General features: G+C 43.5%; 1 protein-coding gene across 4 annotated transcripts in view; it reads left to right on the top strand.

Moving 5' to 3' along the window:
* Window positions 1-20,760, top strand: part of LOC111853901 (lysine-specific demethylase 5B-B-like) — a 32,440-nt gene extending 11,680 nt beyond the window's left edge. For 3 of the 4 annotated variants that reach the window (XM_023831312.2, XM_023831313.2, XM_072701818.1), the window contains 20 exons: window positions 2,326-2,484; window positions 3,165-3,284; window positions 3,471-3,629; window positions 4,237-4,418; window positions 4,599-4,761; window positions 10,076-10,195; window positions 10,292-10,486; window positions 10,590-10,771; window positions 11,028-11,152; window positions 11,350-11,500; window positions 11,759-11,873; window positions 12,666-13,021; window positions 14,406-14,544; window positions 14,945-15,124; window positions 16,485-16,643; window positions 17,295-17,735; window positions 18,065-18,167; window positions 18,962-19,143; window positions 19,486-19,746; window positions 20,086-20,760. In XM_023831312.2, the coding sequence (XP_023687080.1) occupies window positions 2,326-2,484; window positions 3,165-3,284; window positions 3,471-3,629; window positions 4,237-4,418; window positions 4,599-4,761; window positions 10,076-10,195; window positions 10,292-10,486; window positions 10,590-10,771; window positions 11,028-11,152; window positions 11,350-11,500; window positions 11,759-11,873; window positions 12,666-13,021; window positions 14,406-14,544; window positions 14,945-15,124; window positions 16,485-16,643; window positions 17,295-17,735; window positions 18,065-18,167; window positions 18,962-19,143; window positions 19,486-19,746; window positions 20,086-20,220 (3,627 nt within the window). In that variant the 3' untranslated portion in view covers window positions 20,221-20,760. The remainder of the gene's footprint in view (window positions 1-2,325; window positions 2,485-3,164; window positions 3,285-3,470; window positions 3,630-4,236; window positions 4,419-4,598; window positions 4,762-10,075; window positions 10,196-10,291; window positions 10,487-10,589; window positions 10,772-11,027; window positions 11,153-11,349; window positions 11,501-11,758; window positions 11,874-12,665; window positions 13,022-14,405; window positions 14,545-14,944; window positions 15,125-16,484; window positions 16,644-17,294; window positions 17,736-18,064; window positions 18,168-18,961; window positions 19,144-19,485; window positions 19,747-20,085) is intronic. The other variant, XM_072701817.1, reaches the window with a different exon arrangement.
* Window positions 20,761-21,226: the final 466 nt, after the last annotated feature.

Raw genomic sequence — 21,226 nt, 5'->3', positions numbered from 1 at the left:
TCGTATGTAAATGATCACTACAAAGGCATGATATGTCAAGTTTGAACCAATTCGTCGTGAATATGCGCTCATTCTAAATGTGATGCCTGCAGCATATTCCTTTTATACCCAATCATGATGTCATCACATGTTACCTATTCACCTATTCCTTTAACTGTAGATGCCCCAAACAGTTAAAAAAAAAAACCAAAAAAAAACCTGGTACTCCTTGGAATTGGCATCACATTTAGAAAGAGTGTATATCTACAAAAATAAATGGAGTTCATGTGTTCAAACTTTACATTTAATGTTTTTGTAGTGTTTTCAATTAATAACACTGACTAGCTTTTTGTTTTGATTTCACTTATTTACTTACCAGCGAACACACTGTGGGTTTAGTTAGCCAAGAAGGTGGGTACCTACCTAGGAGGGGAAAACCGTGCGTGCGTGCGTGCGTAATGCAATGTATTGGTTAGTGTGTCTAAATGACAAAATGGTATATGTGAAATAAATAAAAATGCAAAAATAGGACTGTATTATTAGAATCATAATGAATTAAATCCCGTATTCTGTTACCTAGTATGGTCACATGTCTGTAGCAATAAACACTCCAATAGTCATAGTTTTTAAAAAACTTTTCAGCCCAGTTTAAATTTCTGGGCAAAAGTAGCTTAACATTACAGCCACCGTAAGAACTTGACACAGCTCCGACAAAGCAGACAGGACTCGTCTGCTCTCTGCGGGATGGTTCTGTTGCAGCCACCCACAGGGAGGCAACATGCATGATGAAGGGGACGGAGGAATGCCGTTGGCAGTCTCACCCCTAAAAGAGATGAAACCTCTGGAGAGCCGATGGGTGTCAGGCCTGTTGGGGACAGGAACTGCTGTGTTGCTGAGGGGTCACGCTGCACGGCAGCCCTCGGGTCCTAACCTGAAGCAGCCCATCCGGGTTGGTGCGTGGAATGTCTTGTGTCTCCAGCCGAATGACTGTCTTCCTCTGCTGTTTGGAGCTTCGTAAGTTACATTTCACATTTCCGGCACTCTCAGATGGCTGCCGTACTCAGGGATTTTTGACCTTTCAATGAGCTCCTTTCAGTGAGCATATTATGAAGCTCAGGCTAAGACACTCTGGGTGTCTCGTCTGTTGTCTGTATGTTCCGACCGCGGGGAGTGATGTCTCAATGAGGCAGACATTTTGTTCGCAACTTTGCTCAGTTGTTGATAGGTGTGCACGAGGTGACACTCCTCTGGTCATGTGACCACTGGCACTGACAGGGCTGGTTATGAAGATTGTCAGTCCCCACAGGTCTGGCCACTGTGGTGAAAGTGGCTCCATGTTCTTTGATTTTGCAGAAGGTCAGGGGCTGTGGCATACTTAGATCCTGGTCTCAGCACCTTGAGCCACGTTGTCGGGCTTCGGATCCATTTCCCTGGAGGCTCCTACAGAACTGCAGGGTGCCCCGTTTGTGAATTCTGACCACAGACTTGTTGCCACTCTGAAGATTCGGTTTAGTTCTAGTAGGCTACCATCTACTAGGAGAATGAGGCTGGAACTGGGCAGACTCCAAGATCAAACTGTCTCATGAGTTTGCATGCAGTTTGTGTGAGGAACTTGCAGACCTGGGTGCGACTGCTGATTCTAATGTGATGTGGAAGACCTTCTGTGATAAGACCCTGAAGGTTGACGAGGGTTGTGTTGGTGTTGCTGATGTTTCCAGAAGGAGGTATTCCCCATGTTGTGTATTTCTGGCTGGGTTCATGAAGGCGTGACATAGGGCTGGACAATAATTCGATATCAATATATATCGCGATATAATTTTTTTCAATAACGGTGATACGATTTTTAAACACATTTCCGATATTTCGATATACATATATACTGTATCATATAATATACAGTATATGAATAATCAGCCTGTTTTAGTTTAAATTGAAATATATTATTGTTAATAAGCTGAGTCTGAGAATTTTATTTATTTGATAGTTTATTTCACATTTCTTGTTTGTAAAGGCTAAATACAAATAAAGTGAACCTTATTTTTTTTTGTACTGTTTTTATTAAAAAAAAAAATTATATAATTTTAATAGGAGGAGCCTGGAGGTATTATAGACTTTGCAAATTCAGTTTGCAGACATCCATTGTGTGTGTCCTCGGCAGTTTTTTCCTGAGTCTTTTTAATATTGTCCATATCGATATCGGAATTATATCGTATCGACCAAAAGTAAGAAATATATCGTGATATAAATTTTTGCCATATCGTCCAGTCCTGGCGTGACATGATCTCTGGATTGGGTTCCATGGATGTGTCCGGTTCTGCACGTCTGAGGCTCTCGCCATGTTTCTAGGTGGACCAGTATGTGTGCTTGGTGTGCAGCAGTGGGAGTGAGGAGGAGCGCCTGCTGTTATGCGATGGCTGTGACGACAGCTACCACACCTTCTGCTTGGTCCCGCCGCTCCACGATGTGCCCAAAGGGGACTGGCGCTGTCCCAAGTGTGTGGCCCAGGTGAAAAGCTTCACTATTGTTTCTGAAAGTTGTACTTGTGCTCAAATCCAACAAGAACTTTGATTCCACTTAAATGCTACGTGGTTGTATCTCTGATGCCCATTAATTAGTGAGAAGGACAGTTTGTGCAGTAAGGTTCTTACAATACAGTATACTCATGATTTGATAGATTCAGGGCTCATGGTTCGATGGACTCACCATATATTCAACAAAAAAAGACTGGAACCAGACTAAGATCTCAGTTCTCATTTCTTTTTAGGCATGTGCATTTTCAAAAAAGTTGTTTTCAAACCATTTCTTTTTTTCTTGCAGATTTTTCCTTATTTTGCTGAATCCAGTGCCAAATGCAAAAATAAAATCTCAAAGCAAAAATGAGAATGCCTTTTGTGCCCCCTTCGTGTTAACATTACTAAATGATTTCATGCTGCGGTATACTGCTTGGATGCGCTAAAATTTTTCTAACTTATTTGTGACAGAAATGAAATTGTCAATGATCTGTATCCATGCGTGTGCAGCACGGGTTAAAGCAAAACACTTTTTTTGTCATTTGAAATTTGTATGTAACATGGGACAGCAGATACTTTGCACTGGGATTTACTTAATTGGGTGCGACTGAATGTTCCATTAACATGCTGCTCAGAATTGTTCTTTAATTCTTTTAAAAAAAACTTCTTTGACAGGAATGTAGCAAGCCTCAGGAGGCATTTGGCTTCCAACAGGCTCACAGAGACTACACACTCTGTGCATTTGGAGAGATGGCGGACGCTTTTAAATCGGACTACTTCAACATGCCAGTCCACGTAAGTAAGACTGTAGAGGCTTTCAAAATGGCCGCTTTACCTGAAAGGCATTTGTTTGGAAACCTACAGAATGGTTGAGATTGATCGCATGACTAAAAAGACTGTGTAGCTTGTTTCTGCTGTAACATACCTTGTATCATTTTGTATAAAAATATGTATAATTCTGTGGTGGTGTGTGTATGTCAGATGGTCCCAACAGAGCTGGTGGAGAAGGAATTCTGGCGACTTGTAGGTGCCATTGAGGAGGACGTGACTGTGGAGTATGGTGCTGACATCGCCTCTAAGGAGTTTGGGAGTGGATTTCCAGTCAGAAATGGAAAATTTAAAGTTGCCCCTCAAGATGAGGTAGTATAGCCCAGTGTGGTATAAAGTTCAGTGCTCTTGGACAAGTACTTTGCAACCTTAAGATGTTTTCTGGATGTGTACTTTACTGGAGTATAAAGTTGTTGGAACTATTACTTTCATGTAGCTACATTTCATAGCCAAATAAGGATTTTTTTTTTTTTTTTTTTTTTTAAACTCTATTACTTTCTGCACGATTGTCGTTACTCACCCGTAACATACTATTACATCTGCACAATTTTGGGTATAATATGAATCATTATTGTCTGTCACTCAGAATCAGGATTGTGATTTTCTCTCATTATTCATGAACAATACATTTGTTCCATCATGAACACACTATATCATGCAAAATAATAATAATAATAAAGAAACAAACAATATGTAGAACAGTGCACTTAATAGTGATGTCCGATTTTTTGCAACTGGTTCTTATCAGTGAATCTGTTGAACCAGTTTTCAAATGTAAATGAATCAAACTTTTTGTAGATCCATGCATTGCACAGATCAAAGTCCTGAAGTTCTGTCATGTCTGATGTTTAATATTTGATCAGGGGACATTACTGCTATTTTGACATTAACGGTCATAGGCTGGTGGTTCTTCTGTTAGACTTACCTTGACTGTGGCTGGAACCTGAACAACATGGCCCTCATGGATCCGTCAGTGCTGACCCATATCACGTCTGACATCTGTGGGATGACGCTGCCCTGGCTCTATGTAGGAATGTGCTTCTCCTGCTTCTGCTGGCACATTGAAGACCACTGGAGCTACTCCATCAACTACCTGCATTGGTACATAGAACTCCTTGCTTCTTAAGGCTGTTTGACTTCCCACCATAATCATTTTGATAAACGTTTCCCTCATGTTAAATTAAGTGTACCTTGCAGTGATTTTCAAAATGAAAAGGATGCATTAAGTAATCCATTTATTTACCAGTCATACCCTTTATTTCGTGACCTCGTGACCTCCAGGGGTGAACCTAAGACCTGGTACGGTGCCCCCGGTTTTGCGGCAGAGCAGTTGGAGGATGTGATGAGGAAGCTGGCTCCGGAGCTCTTCGTATCCCAGCCAGACCTCCTGCATCAATTGGTCACCATCATGAACCCCAACACCCTGATGGCCTATGGTGTTCCAGTAAGACCTTTTCTGCAGCCTTTGTCACTGGTTTGCAGTGCGTCTTACAGTATGACATTGATGCGAGACGCAGAGATTGTTCAGTAGCACCTCGATAGAGGCGCAGGGATTGCTGGGATTGCTGCGAGGATTGCTGGGATTGCTGCGAGAGAGTGGTGTTGAGCTGCAGCGATTGTTTGGGATTGTTTTTTTGGAGTGTTTTGAGTGTTTGTGTGCTTTACCTGTTTACGTGGGTGGCTGTTTATTTCTATTTATTGTTCTTATTTCGGTCAGCGTGAGTGCTTGTCTGTCCTGTCTGTTAATCAACAGCGCGATTATTACCGACGGAGAGCTGCGGGTGTCGCGTGCGCGGCGTTTTTCTGTCCGCGTTTAAACTCCGTAACGAACACCCGCGGGGCGATTATAACTAACAACATCTAACGTCGGTATCGCTACCAAGCGTCGGAAAAGGACAGTTGCTCCTGAGCTTTGCTCGGTCGCCAGTTGGGGCCGGGAGGACATTTTCCACTTTTTTCCCGCTCCGGCAGTAGCCTGCTGTGAGGGGGTTTTTGTGGTTTTTCGACCTCCCAAGAGCAACTTCGATTTCGCCTTGTTTTTAGTTCATACTTGGTTCAGGCAGAAGTTCTTCTGGTAAGTAGTAGTAAGTTTATCAGGTTTAAAATTTTTAATAAAATAATAATTAAGTTCCGTTTTAACACAAGTAATAACTTATTTTAGTGTACTCCGCACGTTACTGCATTTATTGTTACGCAAATTAATCTTTATAGTTAAATACACTATATAAATTTACTGGGCTGGGAGTACGGGGTCATAGTGAGTTAGTTAATTATGGGGCCAGCTCAGTGTTGCGTTTGCAAGATGTTTGCCCTTCTGGACGTTAGTGTCCAGTCGGACTTCATCTGCGAGCGATGTAAGCTAGTGGACTCACTCATGGTCAAGGTTCGCGACCTTGAGGAGCAACTGGCTCGCATCCAATGCAACAGTGAGTTAGATGAGCTAGTTGATACGCCGTTTAGGGAGACGGTGTGTACGCCACTAACGGGGGGGAGGGAGAATGAAGAGCAGAGAGGTCGAGAGAGCTGGGTGACCGTAGGTCGTAGACGCAGGAAAAGGCGTACACACGTTACAGAGGCGGCATCACCTGAGGTGTCTGTGTCTAACAGGTTTCAGGTGCTTCCAGCTTTAGAGCCGGAAGGGACTGGGGAAGCAGGTGGGCCCTTGGGCACTGAGGAGCCCCCTCCCCCCAGAAAGAGGGAGGTTGTGGTAGTGGGGGATTCAATTATTAGGGGAGTAGACAGTTATGTGTGCACGCGTGATAGAGGGTCCCGTACGGTGTCTTGCCTGCCTGGTGCCCAGGTAGGAGACCTTCCAGATCGTGTGGACAAGCTTTTGGCCCCAGCTGGGGTGGATCCAGTTGTCGTGGTGCATGTTGGCACCAACGACATAGGCAAGGGTAGAAGGGCTGTTCTGCAGGATAAATTTATAGAAGTCGCCAATAAGCTTAGAAGCAGAACGTCCATGGTGGTATTTTCCGAAATACTCCCCGTGCCACGCGCAAGTGAGGCTAAGTTAGCTGAGATAAGGAGATTAAATGCGTGGCTAAAAGGATGGTGTAGGAAAGAGGGGTTTAGGTTTATGGGGCACTGGAGGACCTTCTGGAACAGGTGGGACCTGTTCAAGCCGGATGGGTTGCATCTGAACCGGAGGGGAACCAGTGTACTGGGAAGGCGTATTTGTAGAGTAGTTGAGGAATGTTTAAACTAGGGACTGGGGGGGCAGGGAGGTTAGTTAAGTATGTAACTGGGGGGAAACGGAAAGCCCAAAAAAATCATATTATAAGTAGGCACTGTAATAAGCCTACCCTTTGTTGTCTGTATTTAAACGCCAGGAGTATTAGGAATAAAATTCATGATTTAGAGGCTCTTATCTCATTGGACTCTTATGATATTATAGCAATAACTGAAACGTGGTTGAGTGATAAGGATGGACAAGAATATAATATGGATGGTTACACATTGTTCCGTAAAGACCGTATAGGTAAGAAGGGAGGTGGTGTTGCAGTATATGTAAAGGAAATCTTGCAGGCAAGGGAGCTTACTGATATAAGTAAAAGTACGGAAGCTATATGGGTAAAATTAGATGCTACAAACTCAAATAGCCTAATTGTCGGTGTTTGTTACAGAGCACCCAATGTAGCTGCTGAGGAAAGCAGATTGTTATACAGTGATATTAGGATTATGAGCAATAAAAATGATGTGGTAGTTATGGGTGATTTTAATCTACCGGGGATACAGTGGGACATTGTTGCTGGCTCTTCTGAAAATGAACTTGAGATGGTGGAATTAGTACAGGATTGTTTTTTTACTCAGTTTGTTAACACCCCTACCAGGGGAGATGCCATTCTTGATCTTGTTTTGTCTAATAACCAGGACAGGATTGGTAAATTAGATGTTTTAGAACCACTTGACAGTAGCGATCATAACATGGTTAAATTTGAGGTTAAGTTTAGTGCCCGAAGAGCAAAGTCCAAATCAAAAATATATAATGTTAGGAAGGCTAACTTCAATTGTATGAGATTAAAACTAGAAACCGTGAACTGGATGGAGTTAAATAACAAAACTGTTGAAGAGGCATGGGAATTTTTTAAAAGCACATTATTGCAAGTACAAGAGGACTTCATACCTGTTTCTAGCAAGAATAAATCTAGGAAATTGCAACCTAGGTGGTTTAATAGGGACATAAAGTATAAAGTAAGGAGGAAAAGGGCTTTGTTCCAGAGATGGAAAATAACTGATGATGACATAATAAAGCAAGAGTATCTAAATCTACAGGCTGAATTAAAAAATGACATTAGACGAGCTAAAAGGAATGTCGAAAGGAAGATCGCATTGGAGGCTAAGGATGACGTTAAAAGTTTCTTCCAGTATTTTAACTCTAAAAGAGCTCTAAAAGCTGAAATTACTAATCTGCAGGATAGTAAGGGTCTTATAATTGAAAACGACATTGACATAGTAAATGAGTTCAATGATAGTTTTGCACGGGTATTCACTGTCGAGGACACTAGTAACTTACCAGTTCTTATTACTAATTCAACATCGTCTATAACTAATATATATATAACTGAAGCTGATGTTTTGCAAAGCCTAGCTAAGCTCAAAATAAATAAATCACAGGGCCCTGATGGCATCTTACCTATAGTGTTAAAAGAGATGAGGGATATTATTTGCCGACCCTTAACATTACTGTTTCAAAAATCCTTATCTGAAGGTGTGGTACCTTCTGATTGGAAGCATGCCAACATAACGCCCATTTTCAAAAAAGGGGATAGAAGTAATTTGTCAAACTATAGGCCAATCAGTCTAACTTGTATAACTGGTAAAGTTATGGAGGCTATAATCAAAGAGAAAATGGTAGATTACCTGGACTCAAATAACATTTTGAGGGATAGCCAGCATGGATTTAGGAGAGGTAGATCCTGTTTAACAAATCTGTTGGAGTTTTTTGAGGAAGCTACTCAGGAAGTTGATGATAAGAAGGCCTATGATGTCATCTATTTAGATTTCCAAAAGGCTTTTGATGTTGTTCCCCACAAGAGGCTCTCACTTAAACTCAAAGCGACAGGTATTTTAGGAACTGTAGCGACTTGGATTGATAACTGGTTAACGGATAGGAAGCAGCGAGTAGTTATAAGAGGCTCGATGTCACAGTGGGCCTGCGTTCATAGTGGGGTACCGCAGGGTTCAATTTTAGGACCACTTTTGTTCCTAATTTACATAAATGATATAGACACCAATATATACAGTAAACTGGTGAAATTTGCAGATGACACCAAGGTGGGTGGTGTAGCAGATACTGAACTAGCGGCTCAGCAGCTACAGCGGGATCTTAATTTAATTAGTGACTGGGCTGACACCTGGCAGATGAAATTTAACATAGACAAATGTAAGGTACTCCATGTAGGGAGCAGAAATATAAAGTACAGGTATTTTATGGGACCTACTGAAATAAAGGTAGCTGATTATGAGAAAGACCTTGGTGTGTATGTTGATGCTTCCATGTCTCATTCTCGCCAGTGTGGGGAAGCAATAAAAAAGGCCAATAGGATGTTGGGGTACATCTCCAGGTGTGTGGAGTTTAAGTCAAGGGAGGTAATGCTAAGATTATACAATTCCTTGGTGAGACCTCACCTAGAATATTGTGTACAGGTTTGGTCACCATATCTTAAAAAGGACATAGCGGCCTTAGAAAAGGTGCAGCGTAGGGCCACAAGAATGATTCCTGGTCTTAGAGGAATGTCATACGAGGAAAGGTTATTTGAGCTAAATCTGTTCAGCCTCAAGCAAAGGAGACTGAGGGGGGACATGATCCAGGTCTATAAGATTCTAACAGGTTTGGATGCTGTTCAACCGAATAGTTACTTCAGCATTAGTTCAAATACAAGAACTCGTGGCCATAGGTGGAAATTAGCGGGAGAACATTTCAAACTGGATTTAAGGAAGCACTTCTTTACACAGCGTGTAGTCAGAGTATGGAATAGTCTTCCTGATAACGTAGTGCAAGCTGAATCCTTGGGTTCCTTTAAATCAGAGCTAGATAAGATTTTAACAACTCTGAGCTATTAGTTAAGTTCTCCCCAAGCGAGCTCGATGGGCCGAATGGCCTCCTCTCGTTTGTATAGTTCTTATGTTCTTATGTTCTTATGTTCTTATGCCAGTCAGACTGCTAATACCCAGTGTATTTGCTGATAGTTGTTGATCTGTGATTTCCCTTGTGTTTGCTGCCTGCTATGTTAGATATTTTTTAGTTTTCTATAGATAACAACATAAAAGTAAGAATTCATATATTTGGTACCTATGACAACTTGGCATCGATTAAAATATCATATTGTGACTAAACATTTATATCATCAATTTCAATATTGTATCGTGATATACCCTACACACTTGTTTTCTTGCATAATTAACAATGCACTATTTTTACATGAATTCCATCATGGTGTGAGTCTAATGTTGGCGTAACTTACCATTATATTTGTCTCATGCTCCGCAACTCTTAGTAAAACAATTTGGTCGTCATAATCAGAAAAACATAAAAAAAATCCCATCACATTTTACTGTTTTCTACAAATGAATTTTAGAATTTCATGATAAATATAAATTTTGTGAAAATCTCTGAAATGATAGTGATAGCCCCTAAAAATTATCACCCAGACCTGGTGACAGTGTATACTTTTTGTTTGAATGCTTGGTTTGTAGATCACTTTATGGATAGCGCTGGATTTAATCGATTAACTGTATTCTGGATCCCACCATAGATATATCACACCAACCAGTGTGCTGGGGAGTTTGTCATCACCTTCCCCAGAGCCTACCACAGTGGATTCAACCAGGGATTCAACTTTGCAGAGGCGGTCAACTTTTGCACCGTGGACTGGGTAGGCAGAACTTGTTGTATTCGAACGGTCAGTGCCATGGTGGTTCTTCCTGTGCGTGTCTGACAGCGGAGATGGGACTGTCATCGGTTATTCCAGATGCCTCTAGGCCGCCAGTGTGTCAACCATTACCGGCTTCTGCATCGCTACTGCGTCTTCTCCCATGATGAGATGGTGTGCAAGATGGCATCCAAGATCGACAGCCTTGACGTGGTGCTGGCTTCCGCGGTGCAGAAGGACATGGCCATCATGATCGAGGAGGAGGAACGCTTGCGTGACAAAGTCCATAAGATGGTGATCCATTCATAATATTCCTCCACAGTATTAAAAAATGTCTCAGTATTGCCAAATCATTCCTGAAGGCTGCTATATACTTAGGGTCTCCTTTGCCTCCCAGGGAGTGGAACGCTGTGAGAGTACCCAGTACGACCATCTCCAGGATGACGAACGCCAATGCACCCGGTGCCGCACCACCTGCTTCCTGTCTGCCGTCACGTGCCCCTGCAACCCGGGGGTGCTTGCCTGCCTCCACCATGCCCAGGATCTCTGCTTGTGCCCCCCCTCCAGTTACACACTCAAGTGAGTCCCATCTGTGGCTCATCTGCTTTTACGTAGCTCCCATCGACACTCAAGGTCACCTCTAGCCTGTCAATTTGGTGCTTAATATGGCAATTGCCAGATCACGCAAATTCTTACTAATACAGCACCACTAGCCCCTTGGGTGTTCAACTCACCTATCTGTTATGTCTGGGTGGAGCCTTATTAAGCTGGGGGAAGAGAGTAATTAGGTGGCTTTTACATCGGGCAGTTCCCACATGTGCCTGTTAACTTCCAGCTACAGATTCACAGTGGATGACCTGTATCCTATGCTGAGGGCAGTGAGGCATCACGCCAAGCCCTATGATGACTGGGCCTCTCGTGTTAACGGGCTGCTGGAGAATAAATCGGACCAGAAAAAGAGTGAGTCGTCACAACACGGCGGTTTCTCATATCGCAGAAAGCACTCGTCGACTGTAGCACTGCTTTGAAAAACAAGCGGTCGCATTGTGAAGCGTTTATCTCTTGGCTTGAATAAAGGAGGAGAGAGCAAGACGAGGTGTGGATTGTGTGCAGACATCGTTGAAAGAGAAGCATGTGTGATGAGTCGATGTTTGCAGGCATAGTGGTGTTCCTGTCCCTGATAAAGGAGTCCGAGGCGAAGGCCTTCCCAGACAACGACCTGCTCCGCCGCCTCCGCATCGTCACGCACGAGGCCCAGCGCTGTCAGGCACTTGCCCAGCAGCTGCTCAGAGCCAAAAGGCACACAAGGTTTGAGCTCAGTATTTAGCTCATCTTCTGGCTTCTGAAGGACAATTGAACCTGTTAACTTAATGACACGTGCTTCATATTTTACAATAGTTTAGTAGTACTGTATTTGGCATATTGCAATTTTCTAAAGCCTGTGTATTTAACGTGTGTAACTATATGCTGTGCATGATGACGTGGTTAGATGTATATGACATTATACAGCCATTATACAGTCTGTAGGCCTGTTTCAGTTTAATTGCACTTTTGTAAATAACGCAGGTACCGCCCAGGGGGGGGCAAGTGCTGGAACAGGCTGACTGTAGAGGAGCTGAAGCAGTTTGTCAGGCAGCTCTACAGCCTCCCCTGCAGCATTAGCCAGGCTTCTTTACTGAAGGTACAGTCGGGAAATGAACCAATAGCTATGTACCTCCGCACACATACCAAACACATGCAGGTACCCTGCCCCTTTACAATTATTCACTCTGCACCACGCTCTTACCGGCCGTTTTCGTTTACCGAACGAAATCCGAAGGTGATTTTTGCTTTTGCAAAAGGAGAAAACTGAAAATAGCAATTAGCTTTTGTTTATCATTGAGCCAGTCATAGATATAGTCACGTGTCGCATAATGACACTTCGGGCAACAAAGGACCGCATATACAATGGTGTTGCTATAGCATCATAAGGGAGCTGAATTCCTATTGCCTTGTCACGTCATAGTGCAATGTTCCTGTATTGATTAGCGGTAATTGCTTCTTCACTTTGTCATTTCGGCTTAGGAAAGGTTTCATAGGAATTCTCTACTTTCAGATGGCGGGAGAAACCTGTATAAATGACCAAATGCTTGTTTACATACATACATACATGCATGCATCATTTTTAGACATTTATTGTTACTGTAATCCACTGTGCAGTAATCTCTGTAGCCAGTCAGGGGCTGCTGTTCTCCTAGGGCAGGGGTCTCCAGCTCCGGTCCTGGAGAGCTACCGTCCAGTAGGTTTTCTATCCTACCCAGTTTTGATGAGCCACGCTAGTTCTCAGGTAAATACCAGGAGCAGGTGTGGCTCATCGGAAGCCAAGTGGGACAGAAAACCTACTGGATAGTAGCTCTCCAGGACCGGAGTTGGAGACCCCTGCCCTAGGCCATCAGACACTCGTTTGATAGGCTGCCCTGTGTCTTCACAACAGGAGCTCTTAGATGGTGCAGAGGACCTGCAGCAGCAATGTGAGGAGCTGCTGGCGGAGGAGGCTCCCTGTGTGGGGCGGATCCAGGCCCTGCTGGATGCCAGTGCTGAGCTGGGTGTGGCAGTACCAGGCCTGACAGCCCTGCAGGGGCAGCTGGAGCGAGTGTACTGGCTGGAGGCTGTGCGGGCTGCTACTCTGCGGCCTGCCCGCCTCTCCCTGGACAGCGTACGCCAGCTAATCGACCGCGGAGTGGGCCTCACTGCTCACCCTACAGTGGAAAGAGGCTTAGCGCGACTCCTGGGGCTGCTGTCTGTGTCTGAGCACTGGGAGGACAAGGCCTTTGCCCTCATCACTGCCAGGTAAGAGGGGCAGAAGAGTTTTGGTCTGTTGATCTGTTGCGGTTGTTCGTAAAGTTCTTATCGTCTTTGTTCTGTTCTTTTGAAGCATTCACTGCTATTAATTGAATTTTAAGAAGCTTGTATTTAATGTATTTAAAGGACCTGCAGACCAAAGAAGCCGTTTAGGCCTCCGAGGGGTTGTGTGTATTTACAGTTCAGGTAGGGCAGTGAGGAAAGGCGAGTTCTGATCTGCTGGTGTCTTGCTTGGCAGGCCATGGTCTTGGTGGAGTTCTAATACAGTGCCCTGAGGGTTCAGATTGGCAGTGGTTGGGTTCAGCAACCGTCAGTATGTGGATGGTCCGTTGGAATGGAGCCCTGGAGCCCCAGGGGAACCTGAGCCGATTGTCTTTAGCTGGCAGTTATCACTGATTGCCATCTGGGTCATGTTGGCATGTTGTTACTGCCCCGCCCTGTCACACTGTGTTCCCCACTGTGTCCTGTTCTCCCGGTCCAAGGCTCCGCCTTCATGGTGCTCTCCGACATGACACTTAGTCCGTGAAAAGAAGCACTCAGTGGAAAGTGAAGGGTCTGACAGAGAGTGGGAGGATGCATCTACCATACCAGAGTAATTCAAGATTCAGATTCAAAATTCAAAGCGTTTATTGTCATATGTACAGTAGAAAATTTGCTGGACGTGCTCATTGATGGTACGGTAGGGTGACAGCTGCTACTGTCAGGCCTCCTTGACAATGTTCCATAGACTCCTGGGCTGTGATTCGTTCAGAAGCTCAAAGGGCATATAGCCAGTGGAAGCTTGGAGCACTTCTGTACTCCAAACAGGAAGTAGGGGATTCGGCCCCAGGTGTAGGTGGGCTCTCTAAAGCCCCAGGGAGGGATCTTCAGCTGAGGGTGATAACTTCCTGCCAGCTGGATGTTGGTGAGCCGTTGCTGTCCTGCCCTTCTGTAGTACTGCACTCTTCTCTGTTTGCCTTATGAAGCTCCACCAGGAGCTTCTACCATGACTGTGCACTAAGCCTGGTCAGAGTTTGTCAGAGGGAGAAGTTTCACCTAGAAATATGAAATGATTATTTGACTCATCTGTGTTGCCTAGCCAAAACCGTACTGTATATTCATTAGTTTGAGGTACTTTTGGTGTTTGAGTGCCCATGCACATTGCTGTCTGCATTTAAGTTCACATATGGAGTCTTGTATTAGTGGTGATATTAACAAAACATTGCAAAGTACATATTAGTGTGTGAAATGCTTCATTTCCAAGGAGCAGCAAAGGTATGACACGAATCGACGCCCATTATGTGCCGTTTCATTGCTGGGTCTTGCCTGGTTAATCATGATGCAGTGACTGAGTTTACAGTGAAAATAGCCCGATTTGCATGTGTCTCCTCAGGCCCTCACACTGCCTGGAGACGCTGGCAGCCGCCGTTCGGGAGGTGGAGAGAATTCCTGCTTACCTGCCCAACTGCTTGTTGCTCCAGGATGCTGTCAGTAGGGCTAAGCAGTGGATGCAGGAGGCAGAGTCCATCAAGGTGGGCTTCAGGTTGCCCGTCACGTGCTTTTGGTGTTTCTCTGCCTGCCATAATGTCTTTACTCCTGAACCCAGTTTGTGTTCCTGCTGATGTTCTGGGCAAGATGTGAAAAGCATCGCATGAGCTGGCAATTGAACTGTCTTCATATCTTTGTGCCCCTGGTCTAGGTTGTACAGAAACTGGAAATTTATCAGATTGAAATGTACACAAATTGTGCCACTAGACTGCAAATTGACCTCATTAAGTGTCAAGAGCAGTTTTACATATGTGTAGGATGCCAAATGAGGTTCTTAGTGGCTAATAAAAAAACATGTGGTTTGTTCTGGAAATGTGTGTTTAATCCCCTGTTAAACCTTAAGGTTTGTCTGGTAGGAAGGAGACAGTCTTTCTGTTCTTTCAGCTCAGGGACCAGCTGCCTCAGTTGGGCACCCTCTCTGCTTTGGTGTGTGAAGGAAAGTCCATCCCCGTCCACCTGGAGGCGCTCACGCAGCTGGAGAGCCTGCTCTCAGAAGGGGAGGCCTGGAGAGAAAGTGCTGCTGAGGTCTTTCTCCTACCAAACTCTCCGTTCTCATTGCTAGAGGTACTCCAGCGCTTCTCCACTCACATTGTGCACATTTTCCTAAATGTTAGTTGTTAGTCGTTTTTCTTAAATTCGTAAAAAAAAAAAAAATAGGGGCTGCATGATATCACAAAATTTCAACAAATATTTATAAAACAAAAAAGGAGATGAAATCACCCCAAATAAACTATAGCTAAATGGAACTTATCTACCAATAGGGTGCGTCAAAGTTGGTGGTACTGTGAGCTGTCAACAGACACAAATCTGTACCGGCAGATGCAATGTGATTATTGCCCATGCGCACATTGCAATGACAATGCTGAAACAATACATTTTACAATGGAAACCGCTTATACTGATCTTGGTTATAGTGATCAACCACATATATCGATCAAAAGGCTTGGGACAGAATCATTCTTGTACAAATACTGTTTAATTTGCATATAGTAATCCAGTAGTCTGCTTGCAGTCTTCATTTTGGGTCTTTAAACATGACGACATACGGAAAAAATGTACAACTGCACGCGGGCTGCCAGCTCTGGTGTGACGCTTTCAGACTCTCACACTCATGCCAGAAATCTTATGGTAAATCTATATTATCCCATTATAGACGGTTGCATACATGCAAATGTGTGTGCAGACTCGTCTCAAACTGAAAATCTCACGCCAGTCAGCTGACCAAATTGGCAGGCCTGCTGCGGTGATTCTTTTTTTTTTTTTTTTTTAAATCCTTTGCCGTGCAGTAGCCCATCTGCTCCTGGCCAGCTAGGCTACCTGAGGCTAATGCTGATGCACAGAAAACATGACGGGAAAAAGAAAGTTATTATCTCTCGATGACAAATATAGAGTCTTCACAGCTTATGATAAACTGCCAAAACTGGGCCAGTGAGATGCAGCAGCAAAACTGCTTTGAAACAATGTAACTTTGTGAAAATGCGCTGTATAAAGAAAACTGAATTGAACCCAATATTTAAGTACTGTATTATATCATATTTGAATTATATACAGTTCAGTAATTTTAACAGTACTCTAATTTTTAAACTGTTTGAAACAGCTGCAGTGTATTCTGAAATCGTCAGAAATTGACGCTGTCCGTTTTATTACCTTTATATTTCTGTAATAAATATACAAATGTCAATTAGATGGTAATTTGCCTGAGACATAAAGAAAAACAAAAAATCGATTTAAAATGATCTGATTATAGTAATGAATTTCACCCAGATAAACGTGAACACTATAAGCGGATAATTACACTAACACTGTAACTCATAAACGCGTTTTGGCGGCTCCCTCGCTTGGGTGAAAAAGCAGCTATCCTGTGTCATGGCTGCACTGAAACGCAGGTCGTACCCGTGAGAATGACCAGCAGACTTTGGTACAGGTGCTTTGCCCCAGGTGTGAAGTTGGGTCTGGAGCTCCGAAGAGGAAGCTCAAGATGGCTCTGGAGGGAAGTCAGCACAGCATGAAAAAGACGCCAACGCATGATCCTATGATAGATGTGGAGAGCGCACTCTCAGAATGCAGGGAATTCGCATCTTCTGTAAGTGCACAGAGCCTGTATGTGTTTACCACTCTTTTTGGATTCGATCAAACTAGAACATCAATTATTTGACTGAATGTGGTGAAGAGAGCCTCTGATTGAAGGAAAATATAGAAATAAATGGGAATCTTGCCATGGCAAAGATTCTTCAAAACAATGGAAGGTCTTGCATTGAAACAAAAATTATTAATAATATCAACTGATACTTCATTGAAGTTGTCCTTATGCCTCCCCCAGCTTGCTCTCTGTAGAGGAGGGCAAGCTGTCCGCGAAGGGCAGCCACCCATTGTGGTGCCCAGGGAGCTGGGGACTGTGGGCCTTGATCAAGGACCTGCTGACATGTCAAGGCTGGGCTTGAACCAGCGACATTCTGATCACAGGCGCAGAGGCTTAGCCCACTGAGCCTCTGCTGCCCCCTTCAGTGACATTAAGGGAAAGCCATGCGGTGCTTCTTGTTCACAAAGCTGTGTAGAGATTACCACTAGCTTTGGTTGCCCTATCCAAGGTCAAGGTCAAGGAAGTTTATTGTCATTCGCATCCCATTTGCATGAGGTGGAACGAAATTGCGTGCACACGGTCCACAGTGCTTTCAAGACTTTATAACAATTTTATTGAACTTTTAAAAAACTTTGTCGTCTTTTCTTCTTCCAGATGGCCATCCTTGAGAAAGTACGGTTAAAGGAGATGGAGACACACTCTGCTTTTCGGTTAAGTAACGATTCCAAGCTGCACTCCAAAACAGATGCAGATTCTCAGGTTTGTGTGTGCCACAGCGCCCCCACTGGAAGCATGCTGCAGTGCCGCCTCTGCCGGGACATTTATCACAGCAGCTGCATGGAGCAACTGGCCACCAAGGGGAGCAGTTCTCCCTGGCTATGTCTGCTGTGCTGTCGCTCACAGCGCCCCCCCCTGGCCAAAGTCTTTCCCCTGCTAGCTTCCCTTCGCTGTCTCCGTGTACGCCTGCCGGAAGGAGACGCACTGCGCTTCCTAGCGCGCCAAGCCATGAACTGGCAGAGCAAGGCCAAGAGAGTCCTTGTCTCCAGTGAGAACAGGGACGAACCTGCAAGCTGCTCCACTGACGCTGATGAAGAGGTGCTTCACTCATTTTGTGTTGTGATTGTTTAGACAACTTGCTTATGAACATTGAACAAACATTCATCCAGCTTCAGATCACTTCAGTGCAGTGTTGTGGTGAGCTTAGTGCCTGCTGCAGGACGCACACACACACACACACACACACACGTGTGCCTGATTCAAACCTTGCACTCCTGTGTTTATCCACTAAGCCTCCCTTGAATAAGACTGTTTATGGTTATACCACTGTAGTAATATTCCACACTTCTTGTTATATGTTGTGCACATCACTCTGCTGTACTGCTTGTCTTATTTTCTCCTCTTCTTTTTGATGTAATCATCTGCAGTTGATGTCTTGCCCTGAATCAGCTTCATGTCCTCTCCAAGAACAGCAGCCTGATCAGTCTCAGGGTTTCTTCCAAGTGGAGCAGCAGTGTCTCTCTCGTCATGGTCAGTAGTGCTGTGTAAGCCCTTCAGTTACTAGTTAACAAAACCACTTCACTCACTTGAAGAATTCTAGAGAATATTTGATAGTTTATGTAATGTTCTCATTTTTTCAGACTCATGTTGCATTAATTAAAATTGGCGGCCTACAAATGCAAAATTAAATCAGTTTGCCTAGTAAGTACTGTGAATTCACCAAAAGTTTTGAGTTCTGAAGAACTTTGTTCTGATTTAATGTCATTTAAATTTAATATACACTAACTGTCAAAAGTTTTTACTCACCACAGGTTTTAATCACTTACCTATTTATTTCATAAACTGATTTTTTATTCTTAACTCAACTTTCCAAGGCTTAACAACTACAAATAAAATGTATATGTCAAATAAAACAAGCCTGCTTTATAACATGGAAAGAGTATGTAACAGTGCATGTCTGACATCCTATTAACTGGTTGTGTGGTGATGTCAAATTCTAGACTGTCCTTCAACTTCAAACGCACTAGTTAAGTGTTTCATCCTATGAAACAGCAGTTTGTAATGTACCTTGTAGAAAGAATGCTTTGAATTTTCTCTTATACCTGCTAAAGGAGGTTTATTTGATGAATCAAAGATATGACATTTTCATGCTAATAAAGGTATTGAAATGCACATACTGTAAATGCAAAGCAAAGAATATTGAGTGTATTTTTAATAAATGTTAAGTGAGTAACACATGTAAATGTAGAAAATCTGTGTGTGGAAAAACCTTTATCTGGCAGTGTATGTAATTTTAGACATGATGAATGCACCTCCTAATGCAGGTGTGAGTCCTGACCTGGAGGAGATGATGATGGAGGGTCTCCTGCTTCAAGTGAGCTTGCCTGAGCTTCAGCAGCTGCACTGCATGATGGGAGATGGGCAGGCTGGCACAGTCATGTCAGACTCGGTGCCCTGTGTACTGACCAGTTCTGATTCTCAGGGAGTGTGCCCCTCAGAGGTGGAGGTGGGTGTCTAGGGTGACCAGACGGCCGTCTGATGCAGACTGACTTCCACACGGCAAATGCTCGGTCTCTCTAGCTGTGTTTGCACATTAATATTTCATCATTTCAGTTTTTGATCATGTCTAGTCATGTGCATTAAGCTATAAACTCTAATATGCCAAGAATCTCCTTGCTTAATCACTATGAAATCACTGTTTCAGGTGTAGTACTATTAAGTTCGTTCAGTGGCATATTTGGAGCAGGATTTAGTTATCGTTAGGCACCGTCTGGTAGCTGCTGAGAGCTCGCTGTACTGCTTTTTCCCTTTTTCTCAAGACAGATTGTGCTTTTTTTTTTCCCCCCAGGAAAGTGTCTGTGGTCCAGTAGAGGAAAATTTGAAGGAGGTCGGGAGGATCATCAAGCGACACATAGAGCCTCACAGCTCGCAGGCAGAGTGCTGGGACAAACCAAAGAAAGCAAAATGGAGCAGGGAGGAGGAGCCTGAGGGGGAGGAGGAGCCTGAGGGGGAGGAGGAGCCTGAGGGGGAGGAGGAGCCTGCCTTTGACACTGAGGAGGACTTCAGTTTGTGTCCAGCAGAGAAGTGTGTGCAGCCAGAAGGAGATGAGGTAGGAATCCTGTTCATTCGCATTTACTATGCCTTTACAAAGCATTTAGACCACATTGAAGTTCCTTTCTATTGTGAAGGGAAAATACTTGTATGCATATAAAAAGGTTTTATTACATCAATACATGTTGCATTAACACCTCGACTAGGCTATTTGCATGACAGGTCTCACTGAATTATAAATGAAATTTATGACATTTTCCACTGCATGTGATCTCCAGTTTTATCTGTAGGGTTGTACTGATCCTGGGTGATTGGTTACATGAAGGAAGGGAGCCTCTAAAAATTGCATGCAAGTGTCCTACTCTGCAAATGAGATAATGTGTGGGATTCTGTTTAGGTGCACTGGATCCAGTGTGATGGTAGCTGCAGCCAGTGGTTTCACCAGATCTGTGTGGGTGTGAGCAGCCAGCTTGCTGGGGAGGACTTCGTTTGCGTCAGCTGTGATGTCAGAGACAAGCCCGTGGCCGAATGAGGACGCCCGCGACCGCATGTCACGTCACCACAGCGCCCGTACTCTCTCATCACTCTCTGACAGTGGTGCTACTCCAGCCCTGTGGGGTTTGCTCCACAGTGGTCTCATTCAACGGGTTTCATGGCCCCCTCCCCCAACTTTCTTATGAAATGTTTCCACTTGTCATGTGGAATGTGAAAAGGTGTGCATGTTTCTATTTTATTGCTGTCAAGTGCTTCATTAAGATGGGGACTCTTACTTCTTCCTGCATGCTGAACCAAAAACACTGGTTACCAATATTTCATTAAGATGAACTATGAGAAAATTTTGAAGATCTATAAATGTAAATCTTTTTGGAAAAAAAAAAGCACTGATTAGTGAGGAGGAAATTTTTTGGGTGTATATTTATCTCAAAGCAATAATTTTGAAGTTCTGTGAGCTCTGTACAGTTTCCTTATGACTAGATTGGATTATTAAAGTAGCTGACAGAAGAGCGACCTTTTGCTTCGGGGTAGCTTGTTTCAGATACTGCATATTGTGGAATAAATCTGTGTTCTCATACGATTTCTCATCTCTCTTTTTAACTGTAACACTAAACTGATTTAGTGGTATTCCAGTTAAGGTAATAAATAGTGTCTCCCAATAATTTGGGAGTCAGATTATGTGCAGAATGACTCCTATACTGACCTCCATCCAAAAAGCCATATGCTATAGTAAGAAGAAAACATTCTTTTGTGGTATTTTCATATTTATTATGTCAAATTTACTGGTATACCTTGTATTTCAAACTCAAAACTCCATGTGAAAGCATGCAACAAGACGTGCAACAAGATTGAGGTTTGACATCTAAACCTAGTTGCCACATTATTAGGTACACCTTCCGATCATGTGACTACAACCGAATTTTTCCAAGGGGACGATCGGGCCCAAACGCATAGTTGCTTTGTAGTGGAGCATTAGAACAGAAAAGAAGTGTGATCTAAATGATTTTTAAATGTGGTATGATATTGCCAGATATGGTTTCAGT

This window comes from Paramormyrops kingsleyae, chromosome 18 (assembly GCF_048594095.1).
Source record: "Paramormyrops kingsleyae isolate MSU_618 chromosome 18, PKINGS_0.4, whole genome shotgun sequence".
NCBI lineage: Eukaryota > Metazoa > Chordata > Actinopteri > Osteoglossiformes > Mormyridae > Paramormyrops > Paramormyrops kingsleyae.
This window is presented reverse-complemented; position numbering and strand designations above follow the sequence as displayed.